Source organism: Thamnophis sirtalis, unplaced genomic scaffold (assembly GCF_051295495.1).
Source record: "Thamnophis sirtalis isolate CommonGarterSnake01/CBP01778 unplaced genomic scaffold, rThaSir2_p1.2 scaffold_2, whole genome shotgun sequence".
Classification (NCBI taxonomy): domain Eukaryota; kingdom Metazoa; phylum Chordata; class Lepidosauria; order Squamata; family Natricidae; genus Thamnophis; species Thamnophis sirtalis.
The window spans coordinates 164,870,645-164,886,582 of NW_028261382.1; the positions used below are offsets into that span (position 1 = coordinate 164,870,645).

General features: G+C 43.8%; 1 protein-coding gene across 1 annotated transcript in view; it reads right to left on the bottom strand.

The window, feature by feature from the left end:
* PARD6G (par-6 family cell polarity regulator gamma) overlaps positions 1–3,636 on the bottom strand; it is a 107,970-nt gene extending 104,334 nt beyond the window's left edge. The window contains exon 1 of the mRNA XM_014072509.2: positions 3,280–3,636. Coding sequence (XP_013927984.1) covers positions 3,280–3,351 — 72 coding nt within the window. The 5' untranslated portion in view covers positions 3,352–3,636. The remainder of the gene's footprint in view (positions 1–3,279) is intronic.
* Positions 3,637–15,938: the final 12,302 nt, after the last annotated feature.

Below are 15,938 nucleotides of genomic sequence, written 5' to 3' on the forward strand. Positions count from 1 at the left end.
TTTAAGCCCTGCCCTCCCTCCCTCTTTGAGGCCCATAATTTCAAACCAGTTTGCCTGGATATCGGGAGCGTTTAGGCTTCTACATCTAAAAGGCATCAGCTTGGGAAAGGATGATCAAGGGATTGGAAAGTCTTCCCAGGAATGAAATGCTTCCAAGTTAAGCATGTTTCTCACCTAGGGAAATGTGGAGAGGCTGCAGAAGACAAAAGGAGACATTTGTAATACCGTGCTTCCTCAAAAATAAGACAGGGCCTTATTTTCTTTTGAGCCCCCGAAATAAGCGCTTGGCCTTATTTTCGGGGAGGTCTTATTATTTTTGAGGTGCAAGAGGCAGCGAGTGTGGGCAACTCATGGCTGCTGCTGCTGTGTTGCAATGTTTGAGGTGGCGGGGTGGCGCAGAGCCGAGAGCCGAGGTGGCGCAGTGGTTAAATGCAGCACTGCAGGCTACTGCTAGATCAGCAGTTCAGCGGTTCAAATCTCACCGGCTCAGGGTTGACTCAGCCTTCCATCCTTCTGAGGTGGGTAAAATGAGGACCCGGATTGTTGGGGGCAATATGCTGACTCTCTGTAAACCGCTTAGAGAGGGCTGAAATCCCTATGAAGCGGTATATAAGTCTACTGCTATTGCTATTGTTTTCAGGGAGGGCTTTTTTCGTGGGAGGGCTTATTTTAGTGCATGCGCTCAAAAAACAACTGGGCTTATTATCTGGGGAGGTCTTATTTTCGGGGAAACAGGGTATCGACAGGTAGTTCCTGATTTACAACCAGTCCTTAAGTGACTGTTCAAAGTTACAACAACATTGAAAAAAAAGTGACTTATGACCATTTCTCACACTTAACAACCATTCCAGCATCCCCATGATCAAAATTCAAAATGCTTGGGAACTAGCTACAGTGTCCCTCCCTGTGATCATCTTTTGTGAACTTCTGACACGCAAAGCCAATGGGGAAGCCAGCAGGTTGTTAACAACTGCAGTGATTCACTTAACAACTGTGGCAAGTAAGGTGGTAAAATGGGGCAAAACTCCCTTAATAAAGTGTCTTGCAGGGCAGCAGAAGTTTTGGGCTCAATTGTAGCAATAGCAGTAGCAATAGCAGTTAGACTTATATACTGCTTCATAGGGCTTTCAGCCCTCTCTAAGTGGTTTACAGAATCAGCATATTTCCCCCACAGTCTGGGTCCTCATTTTACCCACCTCGGAAGGATGGAAGGCTGAGTCAACCCTGAGCCGGTGAGATTTGAACTGCCGAACTGCAGCTAGCAGTCAGTGGCTGCAGTACTGCACTCTAACCACTGTGCCACCTCGGCTCAAATTGTGATGGTATGTCAAGGACTATCTGTACAGCACCAATTTCCCCTCTTTATGGAAATATGATATGGAATATTATTCGGCAAACCCCTTCAGAGAAGCCAACGGGATGCAGGATGTGGGGATCATCACATCAACAGAGAATTATCTGTAAGAGACACAGTAGCCTAATACCTAATCACTGAGAATTGCATTGCTCCCAAATATGGGTGACCCATTTTGGCCATTACTGAGTGGTGAGCTTCGAAGAACATGCTTATGTTGGGATGGGGGGGGGGTGTCTGGGGGGGGGGGGTCCCCACTAAGCTAAATTAAACTTTGAAATGCAGCTGTTAGATGATGGACCTCCTTTTTGCTCTTGGGAGAAAGAAAAGCCATCAGCTCCAAGAAAGACCTGTCTTCCCCCAAACATATGTTTCAGATGTACATGATTTATGGCTCCTTATACACCCTCTGCCATTGGGCAGGTCTGAATCAAGAGGCAGCAAAAGCAGGCTGGGCTTCATTTCAGGATCTCCCAAAATGCTCAAGTTATAGACTTGTTTGGGGAAAGTACACAGGGACACACAAACACACACATGCAGCACTGTAAAAAAAAAAAAGAAAGAAAGATGAGGTCTAGACAAGCCTCCTCTCATCTTTCCAGGCCACCGCAAGTTTGGAGAAACGAATCCCTTTTCTCTCTCCCCTCCCCTATCCAATAAAAGGGAAAGGAAGAAAGTTTATAAAGATAATCAGGCTGCTGGAGGGGTGGGGGTGGGGAGAAAGACGAGGATGCAACAAAGACGAGGATGCAACTTTCCCAAACAAGTTTCAACACGGCTGGTGTGAATGAGTCCAGGGCGCTGAAAGACAAGGCAAGGCGACAGGAGAAAACGCCAGGCTGAAGCTTTCCTTGAAACATCGGGAGGGCCAAAAACGGGATTCAGTTGCAGGCTGACCGGAGACGGTCAAAAGACTTGAATTGAAACCGCCGCCACTGGCGACACGAAGCTGCGAAGGGAGAGAAGGGGGCTGTGGGAACCGAAGCGAAGGATCGCATTTTTTCCCCTTTTCTGTCTTCCAGCCATCCTTCCGGCATCTATCAACGCGACCTCAAATCAAAACAAAGCACTTTTGGAAGTTAGGACGAACAATGAGAGATCGCGACCAAAGGAGCAGCCTTTCGCCCACTTCGACGCAAGGGATGGTTTTTGAAGAGGCTGGGGGGTAAGGACGCGGAGGCGGGGGGGGGGGGCATCGCCACAGCATCCCGTCTAGTCCGGCCTTCCGATGGCCCCTTTCGGGTTCAGTGATCCCCCCAAAAACCGAGCGAGCGAGCCTAACGAACGTGCCTTGGGCCGATCGCCTCGCCGCCTTCCCTCGGAATCCAAGCTCGCGCGCTGCCTTTTGTTAGGAACAGCCCACCAGCCAGAAAACGTGCCACGGTCATCGCCAGGCTCTGCTCAAACGGGGCAAGTCAAGCCCGCCACTGGCTAATCTATATATATATATATATATATATGTGTATATATATACAGTACATACACACCGGCCCTCCGGAATCGAGACGCTCAATATTCCAAACCGAAAAAAAAAGAAGAAAGAGGGGGGGGGAGGGGAAAGACCACCAGAAGATCACGGAAGAAGCGATCGTTTTTTTAATCGCTACGGATGGAAAGGGAGAAATCCAGACCATCCTTAAGGAGGCGGGGGCGCGATCGACGGGGCGAAATGTGATCTTCTTTTCTTAAATCGAAAGCGAGAGAATTTCAAACAAAAAAAGTTGCTGCCCGAATAATTTTTTTTCTTGCATCAAGCGGAGTTTGGGGAGGTGGGGGGGTCTAAACAAGACAAGGCAGGAGAGTCTTCATTCATTTAAAAAAATAAAGGAGGGGGGGTTGAGTTTGGGGGGAGGGAAAAGGTACCGGAGAAAGAGAGAGAGAGAGAGTCGATTCAGACGAGAACGCAAGTGTGCCTCGTCCCTTACCTTGCTTTTTACTTCCACCGCACTGTAACCGAAATACCGCAGACTCTGCGATTTATTAAAACTCCGATTCATTTTCTTTGCCCCCGCTTTAAAAAAGCCCCCCCGGTCTTTCTCCTCCTCCTCTTCGCCCCCCTCCGAGAAGGGCGGCAAGATCCACCGCCTCCGTGAGAAAGTGCGAGCTCTCGAGCAGCCGTTTGCATAAAGGGCTGCTTTCCCACCCTGGAATGTAACTTCTTTGGAACGTTCAGCCTCCCAAGATTCTTTTTACTTTCTCCCGGCGGCGCGTTAATCTCAACGCTCGCTTCGCCTAGCTCCGCTCTCCGGGCTTCTGGTTGTTACAATCGCTTTCTAGGCAGCTCGCAACGCGCCTCTGACTCAATAGGAAGGCGGCCGCAGCACGTAGCGAGCCCCGCCTCCCCCCCACTAACCCTGCTCCCCCCCCCCCTTTTAAGCTTGAAGCCCGTTTTTCAAATGCAGGAGCAAGTCCCTCTCCCGGCCACCGGAGGGCGGGGTGGCTGGCTTTGCGGTTAATGACATAATTTGTCAGCTAACGACCTAATTGGCTGCTTAGCGGGTTATAATGGGCTGCATCGTAAAGAGGTCTTTAAAAAAGAGCTGCGTGTATTAATTGTTGCGAGGAGACTTTGAAAAGCCAAGGATGCCAAATTTGGCAACTTGTTAAGACTGGTGGAGTTCAACTCCCAGAAACTCCCAAGCCAGCACAGTTTTGGCTGGCTGGCTGGGGAATTCTGGGAGTTGAGGTTCACAAGTTTTAAAGTTGCTAAATTTAAAAAAAAAAATCCTTCTGTTTTAAAGCATCCCCAGGGATCTGTTGTTTGGCTAGGGTTTTGTTTGTGTTAAGACTGAAAAGTATCCACATATTGCAACTTTTATTCCAAACCTTTAGTGTGTGTGTATTTTCTTAGAAGGGCATTTGGGCCAACTCAATTTTCTAAAATGGATTTTCTCCATTTTGCTAAAAAAAACAACAACCTTAAGGGAACAAAATAAAACTGCAATGTGTGTGAGTGGGAGAATTTCCATATGGATTCTTAGATCACAATATGTGGATGAAGCATAATATGGTTCCACCACAAATCCGCAAAGCCCTTATCCGCGGAGACATAAGCGCGAAGACTAATTCGCGCCGTTCGAAGCGCTAAGGAAAAACGCGACCCTACCGCGATGACATAATCACGGAGGGCAAATCCGCGCATTCCCAAGCACTCAGTACCCTAAACCTAACCCTAAACCTAACCCTAAACCTAACCCTAAACCTAACCCTAAACCTAACCCTAAAACAAACCCCTAAACCTAATCCTAACCCTTACCTTAATTGAAATTGGCTTTCTGCCGCGGCGCCGTTTTAAAGCGCCCTTCTGTTGCCGCGCTGTTGTCGCGGCGGTGATGACGCGTGGTGATGACGTCGCGGCTTTAGCGACGCGATTTTATCACCGCTATTTTGACGAGTGCGATTTTGTCGTGCCACGGCATAATATTACATGCTATTTACAGAATTATTTATTTAAAAGTGTGGATGGCGAAATCAGTCCTCAAAAGACTGAAGCAAAATTTAGAATACAGTGCACATATTTACATCTATTAGGGAAAATAGCTCCAGATGATACAAAGCAAGGAGTAAGTCAGGCATTGCAAAGTATTCTTCCTATTTTCAAATTAACACATACTTGAGTCTAATCTTACTCTGAGGGACAGATTTGTGTGGATTAATTCTATTCATGAAATTCAAATTCTTGCTGCTGTTATACAGATAGTCCTTGACTTATGACCACAATTGAGCCCAAAACTTCTCTTTGTTAAGTGAGACGTTTGTTAAGTGAGTTTGCCTCATTTAACAACTTTCCTTGCCACAATTGTTAAGTGAATCCCTGCTATTGTTCAATTAGTAACACAGTTCTGAAGTGTATCTGGCTTCCCCATTGGCTGCTTGTAGGGAGGTCGCAAAAGGTGATCACGTTGCACGATACTGCAACGGTCAGAAAAATGAGTCAGTTGCCAAGCATCTGAATTTTGATCACGTGACCATAGGGGATGTTACAAAATCGTTGTAAGTGTGAGGTAAGTCACTTTTCTCAGTGCTGTTGTAACTTCAAATGTTCACTAAATGAACTGTTGTAAAGTCAAAGGCTACCTGTATAAATAATAACTCTGGGGACACCTGAGCAGCCCTGAGACTGCGAGGCTGGGGAAGAAAGAATGGATTTTTCTTTTTCTGCCACTGTTTTAATACTTACAAATATGCCTCCAAAATTACCATGACATTTCCAAGAAAGTCTGGGTGTTTTCTTTAAATGAATAGACCGTACACATAACTGTCTCAGAAAGTCATCTGTTATTCTGATACTGGGGCAGGAAAAGGACAAGAAAAGATTTGGGAGAAAACCAGCGGTGGTATTCAACAGGTTCTGACCAGTTCTGGAGAACCGGTAGCGGAAATTTTGAATAGCAATAGCAATAGCAGTTAGACTTATATACCGCTTCATAGGGCTTTCAGCCCTCTCTAAGCAGTTTACAGAGTCAGCATATTGCCCCCCAACAACAATCCGGGTCCTCATTTTACCCACCTCGGAAGGATGGAAGGCTGAGTCAACCCTGAGCCGGTGAGATTTGAACAGCCGAACTGCAGAACTGCAGTCAGCTGAAGTAGCCTGCAGTGCTGCATTTAACCACTGCGCCACCTCGCCTCTTACCGGAGAACTGGTAAATACCACCTCTGACTGGCCCTGTCCCCATCTATTTTCTGCTTTCTGAGCTGTTCGGGAGGAAATGGGAATTTTGCAGTGATCTCTCCCTGGAGTTGGAAGGGAATGGAGATTTTACAGTATCCTTCCCCTTGAATGTAGTGGGAATTGTGATTTAAAGTATCCTTCCCCTGCCACGCCCACCAAGCCATGCGGACAGAAACAGTAGTAAAAGAATTTGAATCTCACCACTGGAGAAAACCTTTTGCCTGTTCAGCATAATTGATAACTGTAAGATTTTGCAATGTTGTTCTTTGTTCAATGTTGCTCTTCTGGCAAAGGATGTCCTGAAAAGTTACAACACTGTTTTTTTACTTGCATGTATTTTTGAATGCAATCTTGCCCTTGATCTTGTTGTGACCTCGTGGGTCTTTCCACATCTGGGCTCCCAGGATTATGACAGAACATACTGGTGCCAATTTTGAATCATCCAGTGTCTTAATTGTCTTCCAAGTTCACATACTGTACAGTCAAGTCATCTTGAGATATATTTTTTCCTGTGTTAGACAAATCATAGTGTAAACAGACATACCTGTGGCTGACAAAGAGTTTGGAATACGAATTTTCAATGGGAAGGGGAAAAAATGTACAATGTGAGAGTCCGACTCTTAGTAGATTCATGCAACAGATTGAAAACAAAAGCACAACTCTTTAATTGCCATCCTAGGCACCCAGCTCACCCTGTGCTTACTGCATTCTTATTATTACATTAAGAACCTTACTTTTGGCACTTTGATTTGCCCTTTGGCTACAAATATGAGGTTAGGATGAAGATGGTCACAATGATGGAAGATATGATGGTATATTGCCTTGAGTGCCTGAAACATGAATTAGATGCAAGTATGATCCAGATTTTCCAAATCAGATAGGCTTCAGTGATTCTACTTTCAATGCAGATATTTTGGGCTTCTCAATCAAAAGGAATTACAGCAAAATTGGTCAGTGCTACAGTGCTTTCAATATTGTCGGTTTGAGGTCCCCGAAATGTGCATAATACATTTTGATATTATGCTGTAGTGTAGGGCAGGGGTGTCAAACTCATGTTGTCATGGCGGCATCATGTGATGTATCAGGACTTTCCCCCCCTTCCCTAAACGGGGCGTGGGTGTGGCTAGTATGCGATGCATCTGGCTCGTGGGCCAGGAGTTTGACAGGCCTGGTATTTATTAATTAATTATTTATTAATTAGACTTATATACCGCTTCATAGGGCTTTCAGCCCTCTCTAAGCGGTTCACAATTTTTTTAGCAAATTGAGTCAGCAACTTGCCCCACAGTCTGGGTCCTCATTTCACCCACCTCGGAAGGATGGAAGGCTGAGTCGACCTTGAGCCGATGAGATTTGAACCGCTGAACTGCAGATCACAGTCAGCTAAAGTGGCCTGCAGTACTGCACCCTAACCACTGCGCCACCTCGGCTCTTCTGGTATAAGGGGATACATTTCTCTGCATTAAAAGACACAATAGGGATACGCCAATCAATGAATTCTATTCAAATACTTCAGGCATACAATCCACATCTCCAGGTCTTATATCTGTATGGGTTTTGGTCACATAAAGACTGTATTAGCCCATCCTTCTGCTGGAGATAGAAAAGTCTTTTTTTTTTAATGAAGAAGAGAATTCTGGAGCAATCGGTTCTGTGGGTGTGGCTTGGTGGACGTGGCAGCGGAAGGATACTGCAAAATCCCCATTCCCTCTCCACTCCAGGGGAAGGATACTGTAAAATCCCCATTCCCTCCCCACCCCATTAACCTGCTTTCCTCCTCCGTTCTCCTGTGCAGGGAAACAGAAGAAGACCCAGCCGATCAGCTGGGACGCCAATTAGCTAGGAATTGGGAGGCAGTGAATAGATGGGCCCAACCAGAGATGGTATTTGCCAGTTCTCTGAACTACTCAAAATTTCCGCTACTGGTTTGCTAGAACTGGTCAGAACTGGCTGAATCCCACATCTGGAGCAAAGCTTGGAAAAGTACACAGCTGCCATTGTTCACCATGGTATCTTTAACCCTGCTATTTTAATTTTCTCAGCAGTTTCCCATTTATTTCTCATGTTTTTGATTAGCAGACAGGGATTCCACATTCCCTTAAAATCTTTAAGGCAGGTTCATAAACTTCGACTGGCTTCTCTTTTTGGTTTTAGGGGAAGGAGAACAAAAAGAAGGAAATCTGAACATGTGGTCAGTAAGAATCAGACAGAGAAGCCAATTTTATCATATTAGATTTCCAGGGGGAAAAAAATCACAGTATATTATGCTTAGCAAAAGAGCTCCAATTCTAAGCACGTTTTCACCCTTGAATTCAGTCATGCTCATCGTGATGTGTTAATTTTCAAGTGAGCTTGCCTTTGGGCTGTGACCTTGTTTTAATTGTTACAATTTGAATATGAAGAGTGCCATTCTGTAGGAAGTTAGCACCCACCCCTCTCCTAGAAGAAAGAAATATCCTAGGAAATATTGAAAAGGCAGAATATTATATTTCCCTGGATAAGAAATGGAGAAACATGTTTTTAGGCAGGAAACAAACTCACTCTTAATAGCCCCCACCTTTGTTAATGGACCATTAAAAAAGCCTGGGTCAGTCTATTCTACATAACAAAGTTCCTCCCCCTTCGGCTCCAGGGTGATGGGATTAAGGCATGATAGTATTAGCTCTTTACCTATCTCACCACAGGGCACCTGGGAAGAAGCAATGCTCAACCAAACCTGGACGCAAAACAGGCCATAGAGTTGCCCCCACATGGCCCCATGGGAGTCTGACAACCAACCAGAATACATTCCTTACACAGGAACAGGAAACAGAGAGGTGGGGCTGAACAGAGAGTATAAAAAACCCACCTTCTTTTTTCTCTTTTTTTCTTTACCCAACATCTGGAAGCATGTGATCACCTTTTCTGTTCAGGACTTCAAACCATGTGATCCTGTCCACCATTAAACCATCTTTCCAAGCAGCCTCCATGTTTCCAGTGTCTTTTTCCACACTTGGAGCTGAACCCAGAAGGACATTTTCTTCCAACACTTCCTTAAGTAACTCTAGAGTAGAAAAGTGGAAGAATTAACTTCTTCTTGTAAGAAATTAGGTAACTTCCTGAGTTCATCGAAAGAAGACATTGTGCCTACCTTCTGGCTTCCAACGCTTGCCTTTTAATCTGATATCTCAAAGAATCTTTGAGTGCAATTATATCAATGGTGTGTGTGTTTAAAAAAAACAAGATAGTAGCTATAACTGTGTGATCAAAGCCCAACACACTTTGATCATATAATCATGGCTGCCATCTTTTGACTGTTTGCCCCACATTGCTTATATATGAACATTTTAATGCCAAACCTCAGCAATTTACATTCGATTTTCTTTAAAAAGCTTTAAAAGTTTAAAAAGCTACAGGGAAGATAAGAATGAAGGGGCAGAGTACAGAATATACTTCTACAGTCAGAAAAACAGTGTCTTCATCCATCTCCTGACACAATACTGAACCTGATACAGAGGTGGGTTCCTACCAGTTTGCATCTATTTGGTAGAACCGGTTCGTCAAATCTACCGAACTGGTTAGAAGAGGTTCTACCAGTGGACCCGGAAAGCAGGCTACACCTACAGAAGAGGTTCCAAAATTTTTTGAAACCCACCACTGACACACACACACACACAGACAGACTCATACACAGACAGACTCACACAGAGAGAGAAAGAGAAAGGAAGGAAGAAATAAATAAAGAAAAAAAGAAAAAAAGAAAGAAAAAGTGAGAGAGATGAAAGAAAAAAAGGAAAAAGGACAGAGAGACAAAAGGAAGAGAGAGAGAGAGAGAGAGAGAGAGAGAGAGAGAGAGAGAGAGAGAGAGAGAGAGAGAGAGAGAGAGAGAACACATGGCCGGCAAGCCACTCCCACCAGGTCACATAGCCGGCTGTTTGTGAGGTAATTTAAGGTGGTTCTGACAAGTGTCGTCAGCATCTTCATATCCGGTCACATGGGCGGCAAGCCACTCCCATCTGGTCAAATGGGTGGCAAGCCACTCCCACAAAGGAGGCCACACCCACAGAGTAGGTTCAAAAATTTTTTGAAACCCACCACTGACACACACACACAGCCAGACTCACACACAGCCAGACTCACACAGAGAGAGAAAGAGAAAGAAAGAAAAAAAGAAAAAAAGAAAGAAAAAGTGAGGGAGAGATGAAAAAAAGGAAAAAGGACAGAGAGACAAAAGGAAGGAGAGAGAGAGAGAGAGAGAGAGAGAGAACACATAGCCGGCAAGCCACTCCCACAAAGGAGGCCACACCCACAGAGTAGGTTCGAAAAATTTTTGAAACCCACCACTGACACACACACAGAGAGACAGACTCACACACAGACAGACTCACACAGAGAGAGAAAGAGAAAGAAATAAATAAAGAAAAAAAGAAAGAAAAAGTGAGAGAGAGATGAAAGAAAAAAACGAAAAACGACAGAGAGACAAAAGGAAGGAGAGAGAGAGAGAGAGAGAGAGAGAGAGAGAGAGAACACATAGCCGGCAAGCCACTCCCACAAAGGAGGCCACACCTACAGAGTAGGTTCAAATTTTTTTGGAAACCCACCACTGACCTGATAGTACCCTTGCCTGTGTCAACAGTACATAACGTTCAAATATTTGTTCATTGGGAAAGAGAGGATATGCAGCCCAGGCCATAGCAGACCACTGCTGCTCATCCCTGGTGGTTTATTTATTAGCATAGGTTCAACCTTAAATTATCTTACAAAGATCCAAGCGCTGTTAATTTATCTAGGCACTGCTTGCATGCTATAGAAAGTATATTTGGAAAGTCCTCATTTGTTATATTTAGACCACGCTTTTCTTCTGGGAGTTCAAGATAACATGGGGGGGAGCTTCCCCACATTTCGCCCTGAGGACAAAAGCCAGGGCAATAGGTTGGGCTGAGAGAGAAGGACTACTCCAAAGTCAATCTGTGAGCTCCATGGTCTCAGGGATCCAATCCAAAACCCAAATCACTCCCAAAGTTGCTTAATGATTCCCAGACTTCCTTTGTTTTGCTCCTGTCCTTTATGACTGTTTTCACATGTGTGCTGAAGAAAGGAGTGGCAACAGAAAGCAAAGGGAAAGAAAAATAGAATAACAAATTTCCCTCTGTCCTAGAAAACTGGACAAAGAGGGCCTTTTAGTCTAGATCAGTGTTTCTCAACCTTGGCAACTTGAAGATGTCTGGACCTCAATTCCCAGAATTCCCCAGCCAGCGTTTGCTGGCTGGGGAATTCTGGGAGTTGAAGTCCAGACATCTTCAAGTTGCCAAGGTTGAGAAACACTGGTCTAGGTTATCTTTGTAGGCCTGGAAGACTCCCAGAAGGGAGAAAAATGACCAACATTGTGCTGAATAGCTATACCTATTTGTTGTGGCTTGGCAGGAGTCTTTGGAGCTGCTCTCAGACTCTGACAACGAGGGGCCCTATGAGTCAGGCTTGGAAGAGGCGGAGGGCCCTGGACAGGGTTCTGACTCCGAGCAGGGTTCAGAGAGGCTAGTTGGTCCCCATGTAATGACTGAGCCTTGGATCAGTGGGGAGGAGACAAGAGAGGCTGACACAGAAACCTCCTGTGAGTTGTTTCGGGATGCACGCAGGAGAAGGGCTGACCGACGTAAGGAACAATTGAGGACTCACAGGAGATGATAACGAGCAGCTGTGGCTCGTTAGGATCTCCTCCTGCAGATAAAATAGCAATAGCAGTTAGACTTATATACCGCTTCATAGGGCTTTCAGCCCTCTCTAAGCGGTTTACAGAGTCAGCATATCGCCCCCACAGTCTGGGTCCTCATTTCACCCACCTCGGAAGGATGGAAGGCTGAGCCAACCTTGAGCCGGTGAGATTAGAACCGCTGAACTGCAGATAACAGTCAGCTGAAGTGGCCTGCAGTACTGCACCCTAACCACTGCGCCACCTCAACTTGGCTAACAGACTGATGGTGCCACGCCCTGGTTGCAGAAGTCAATGTTCCGTTCCGTTTCTGTTCTAGTCAAGCTCTCCGTTTGTGTGCAACCATCGAGAAAAAAGCACTTGGATAAGTGACTTGATTTATATAATCCTGTTTTGTAGTAGATTCTGAGTGAGGACTTTTGCCAGAGCATTTGTCTGTGTTTATTTTGGGCTCGCAGCCAGCAAGAGCCGGGACTGATAAAAACATTCCTTTGCACGTTCTGTTTGGCTTTAGTTTTTGAACGGACAAGGTGGGGGGTCAGAACACCTATTTATCTTCATCATTGTTATCATCACCACCACCGTCATCACCATCACCACTATCATTTTATTATGGTCATTAACCAGCAAAATTAATCTAGTTGGCACTTGGATTAGAGGAGATCATCACAAAATATTCTGAAAAATAGACTGGGATTTTTTTTTAAAAAAAAAAAAATCTTGGAAGAAGACAATAGCAAACCATGTCCATATTTAGGCCAAGAAAACTACATAGATTATTTCATCAAGTCACCAGTAGTGAAGCTCACACAGACTTTATTCTTCCAGAGCATCTTCTTCAAACAAATCTATAAAGCAAATTGACTTTAGATCAGGCTGTACATTGAGAGATGCTACTAATTATTTCATGCTTTATAATAAAAAAAGTATTTACCCCCCCCCCCTCAACATATAGATATATCTCTTGGGCACCTTCTTTTACAGCCAGAAAACAATCATAGCAAATAACACTTACAATCGGGACATTTTTGTTTGTTTCTTCTTATGAGTTCTCCTGTGCTTTTACGAGTCATAAAATTGATGAGTAGTAAAAATGGAATTTTAATTTTAGTGCATTGACAACAGAATTCCTGGATGCATTTCTTACAATTAAGTCTTTGCCAGCCTCCGTGAATTCAATAGAAGGATTGCAGTATACATTTAGAGTTGTGATATCATTCCTTAATGTGTTTCCATTCAATGTATCCAACCCTTATAAATTATTTGGTTAACCGATAAATTGTTTCCATGATTCCCTGTGGTCTAAATCCTGTGGATTTGTAGGCACAAGTTGACTTGACATATTAAATGTATTTCATACGTTTTTATTATTCTGGGTCTTCTTCTATTCCTTCCTCCTCTTCCTATTATTATCTCAGTATTGTTTTATTATTGTTATTGGGGTTCATTGTTGGCCCAATACTGAGGTTCAGTCTTGGGTTAATGCTTATTCAACAAGATGTGATAGAACCTGCCACATTGTTTTCAAAATGTACTGTAATTGTTTTTCCATTTTCTCTCCTTCTTAGTTCTCTTCCACTCAATGACTCTCTTCCATCTGAAATATCAATTTCAGGCAAGGATAGGAGAATGGGTAGATACTTTGGAGATGCATTTTCTTATGCTTTGGAGAAGCAGTTAGAGAGCACGCAACAAGGAAATACAGAAAAGATTGAGAACAATGCTATAATAATGAAAACACAATTAAAATGTGAGGTTTGTATTTTTGTTATATTGTAGGGATGGCAGTTCTGTCTGGGTTTACTTTTAGGTGAGTTTTCTGAGGAAAATTGTCTTTCTCATTCTTCTGATACACCAGGCAGCCTCTTGCACTGCCAGACAAATTGTCCTAGCTCAATAGAAATTCAGCATTTATTTCCAAGATAGTAAAAAATTAGGAGGTGTTTGTTAACATCTTTTCAGACTAACAGATTTTATTAATAGGCATTAGTGCAAGGGTGTTAAACTCAAGGCCCGCAGACTGGATCTGTAATGGAGTGTTGTGGGAGAATGAAATGCCCCATTATCTCTGTCCTTGTTTTGAGTCTCTATGTCAAATTTGTATTTTTTTGTTTGTTTGTTTGTGGAATCCAGAGGGTCTTTGCTGGCAGATGAGATAAGGAGGAATTTCCTGACAAAACAATTAATCAGTGGAACAACTTGCCTCCAGAAATTGTGGATGCTCCACAGTGGTGGGTTTCAAATTTTTTTAGAACCTCTTCTGTAGGTATGGCCTGCTTTGTGGGAGTGGCTTACCAGCCATGTGACTGGGTGGGCATGGCCAACTTGTAAAATGTGGTGAAAGTCACTTAACAATGCTCTTGCTTAGCAACCAAAATGTTGACTCAGAAACTCTGGTTTTTGAAGCACGCAAGTCTTAAAGCTGTCAAAAAACAAGACCCTTGCACCCCTAACCCTTTAGAAAAAAAAACCCAGGGGTGTTCAAACTTGACAGCTTTAAGACTTGTGGACTTCAACTCCCAGAATTCCTCCTCTCGCTCTTCACCTTGATGATGTGCAGACGGGCAGAGGGAGGGAGCTGGAACCGGTTCTAAATGGCACTGTAGATTTGTGGAACCTCTTCTATAGAAGAGGTTAGAACTGACAGGAACCCACCCCTGATGCTCCAACACTGAAAGTTTTTAAGAAGTGATTGGACAGCCATTTGTCTGAAATGATGTAGGGTTTCCTGCTTGGGCAGGGGGTTGGACTGGAAGATCTCTAAGGCCCCTTCCAATTCTATTATTCTGAGGCTGCTGCTGATGTAAATGTGGGAGGGAAGTAGAACTTTGCATTCATAAAGAAAGCTCAATGTACAGATACAGCGGTCTTCAACTTATAACCATTCACTTAGTGACCAAGTTACGACAGCACTGAAAAAAGTGACTTATGGTCTCATGATCAAAATTCAGGCTCTTGGCAACTGGCACCCCAAAGGTGCTTTTTCAAGAGGCCACTGGACTTTTTGGTTTTTCTTGAAAATGTTTCACTTCTCATCCAAGAAGCTTCTTCAGCTCTGATTCTGAAGAAGCTTCTTAAATAAGAAGTGAAACACCTTCAAAAAAGACCCAGAAAGTCCAGTTGCCTCTTGAAAAATCACCTTCAGGACAACCATGACCAGGATGACTGAGAATCTCCATAGACATTTGGCAACCGGCATATATTTAGGACTCAGGGTCATGGGATCCTCTTTTGTAACCTTTCCCAGTTGATTGCCAACAAACAATGTCAAGATTCATTTAACAACTGTACGATTCACTTAATAACTTCAGTGATCTGCTTAACTGTGACAAAATCGTCATAAAATGGAGCTCAACTAACTTAAATGTCTTGCTTAAAGATAAAGGTCAAGGTTCCCCTCGCACATATGTGCTAATCGTTCCCAACTCTAGGGGATGGTGCTCATCTCCGTTTCATAACCAAAGAGCCAGCACTGTCCAAAGTCATCTCCGTGGTCATGTGGCCGGCATGACTAAACGCCGAATGCGCACGGAACGCTGTTACCTTCCCACCAAAGGTGGCTCCTCTTTTTGTACTTGCATTTTTACATGCTTTCAAACTGTTAGGTTGGCAGAAGCTGGGACAAGTAACGGGAGCTCACTCTGTTACACAACACTAGGGATTCGAACCACCGAACTGCTGACCTTTCTGATTGACAAGCTCAGCATCTTAGCCACTGAGCCACCAATTGTCAGGCTTAGCAATGGAAATTTTGGGTTCGACTCTGATTGTATGTCAAGCACTACCTGTACTTGACAAAACCATGGTTGTGTGTTAGATTAGAAGATAGAATTGAAGTCTGCATTGCTCCTTATGCAAGTATTGCCTGCAAGTGTCTTCCTGAAACCAAGGATGTAAACCAGATCTAACTAAACCCACTGGGTTTACATGGCTTGCTAAGCATAGAAGTGGATACTTTAAAATAGTCATTTCTTTTCTTGGGGATATTCTTCTACATGTTCCAAAAGTCAGTACACATCATTCTGAATCCTTTTAAAATGTATTGCTCAGCCTGTAATCCTGAGTCTTTGTAATATGAGATTTTCTAATCTGAAACCAATGAAGCTCCTTCAAAATAATTAAGTACTGGAAGAATATTAACTCTTGAGACTGAAGAGACTCAAAACCTATTAGCAAAGTAAAATTGCAGATGAATGAAGGTCTCTTTGGCATTTTTCCTT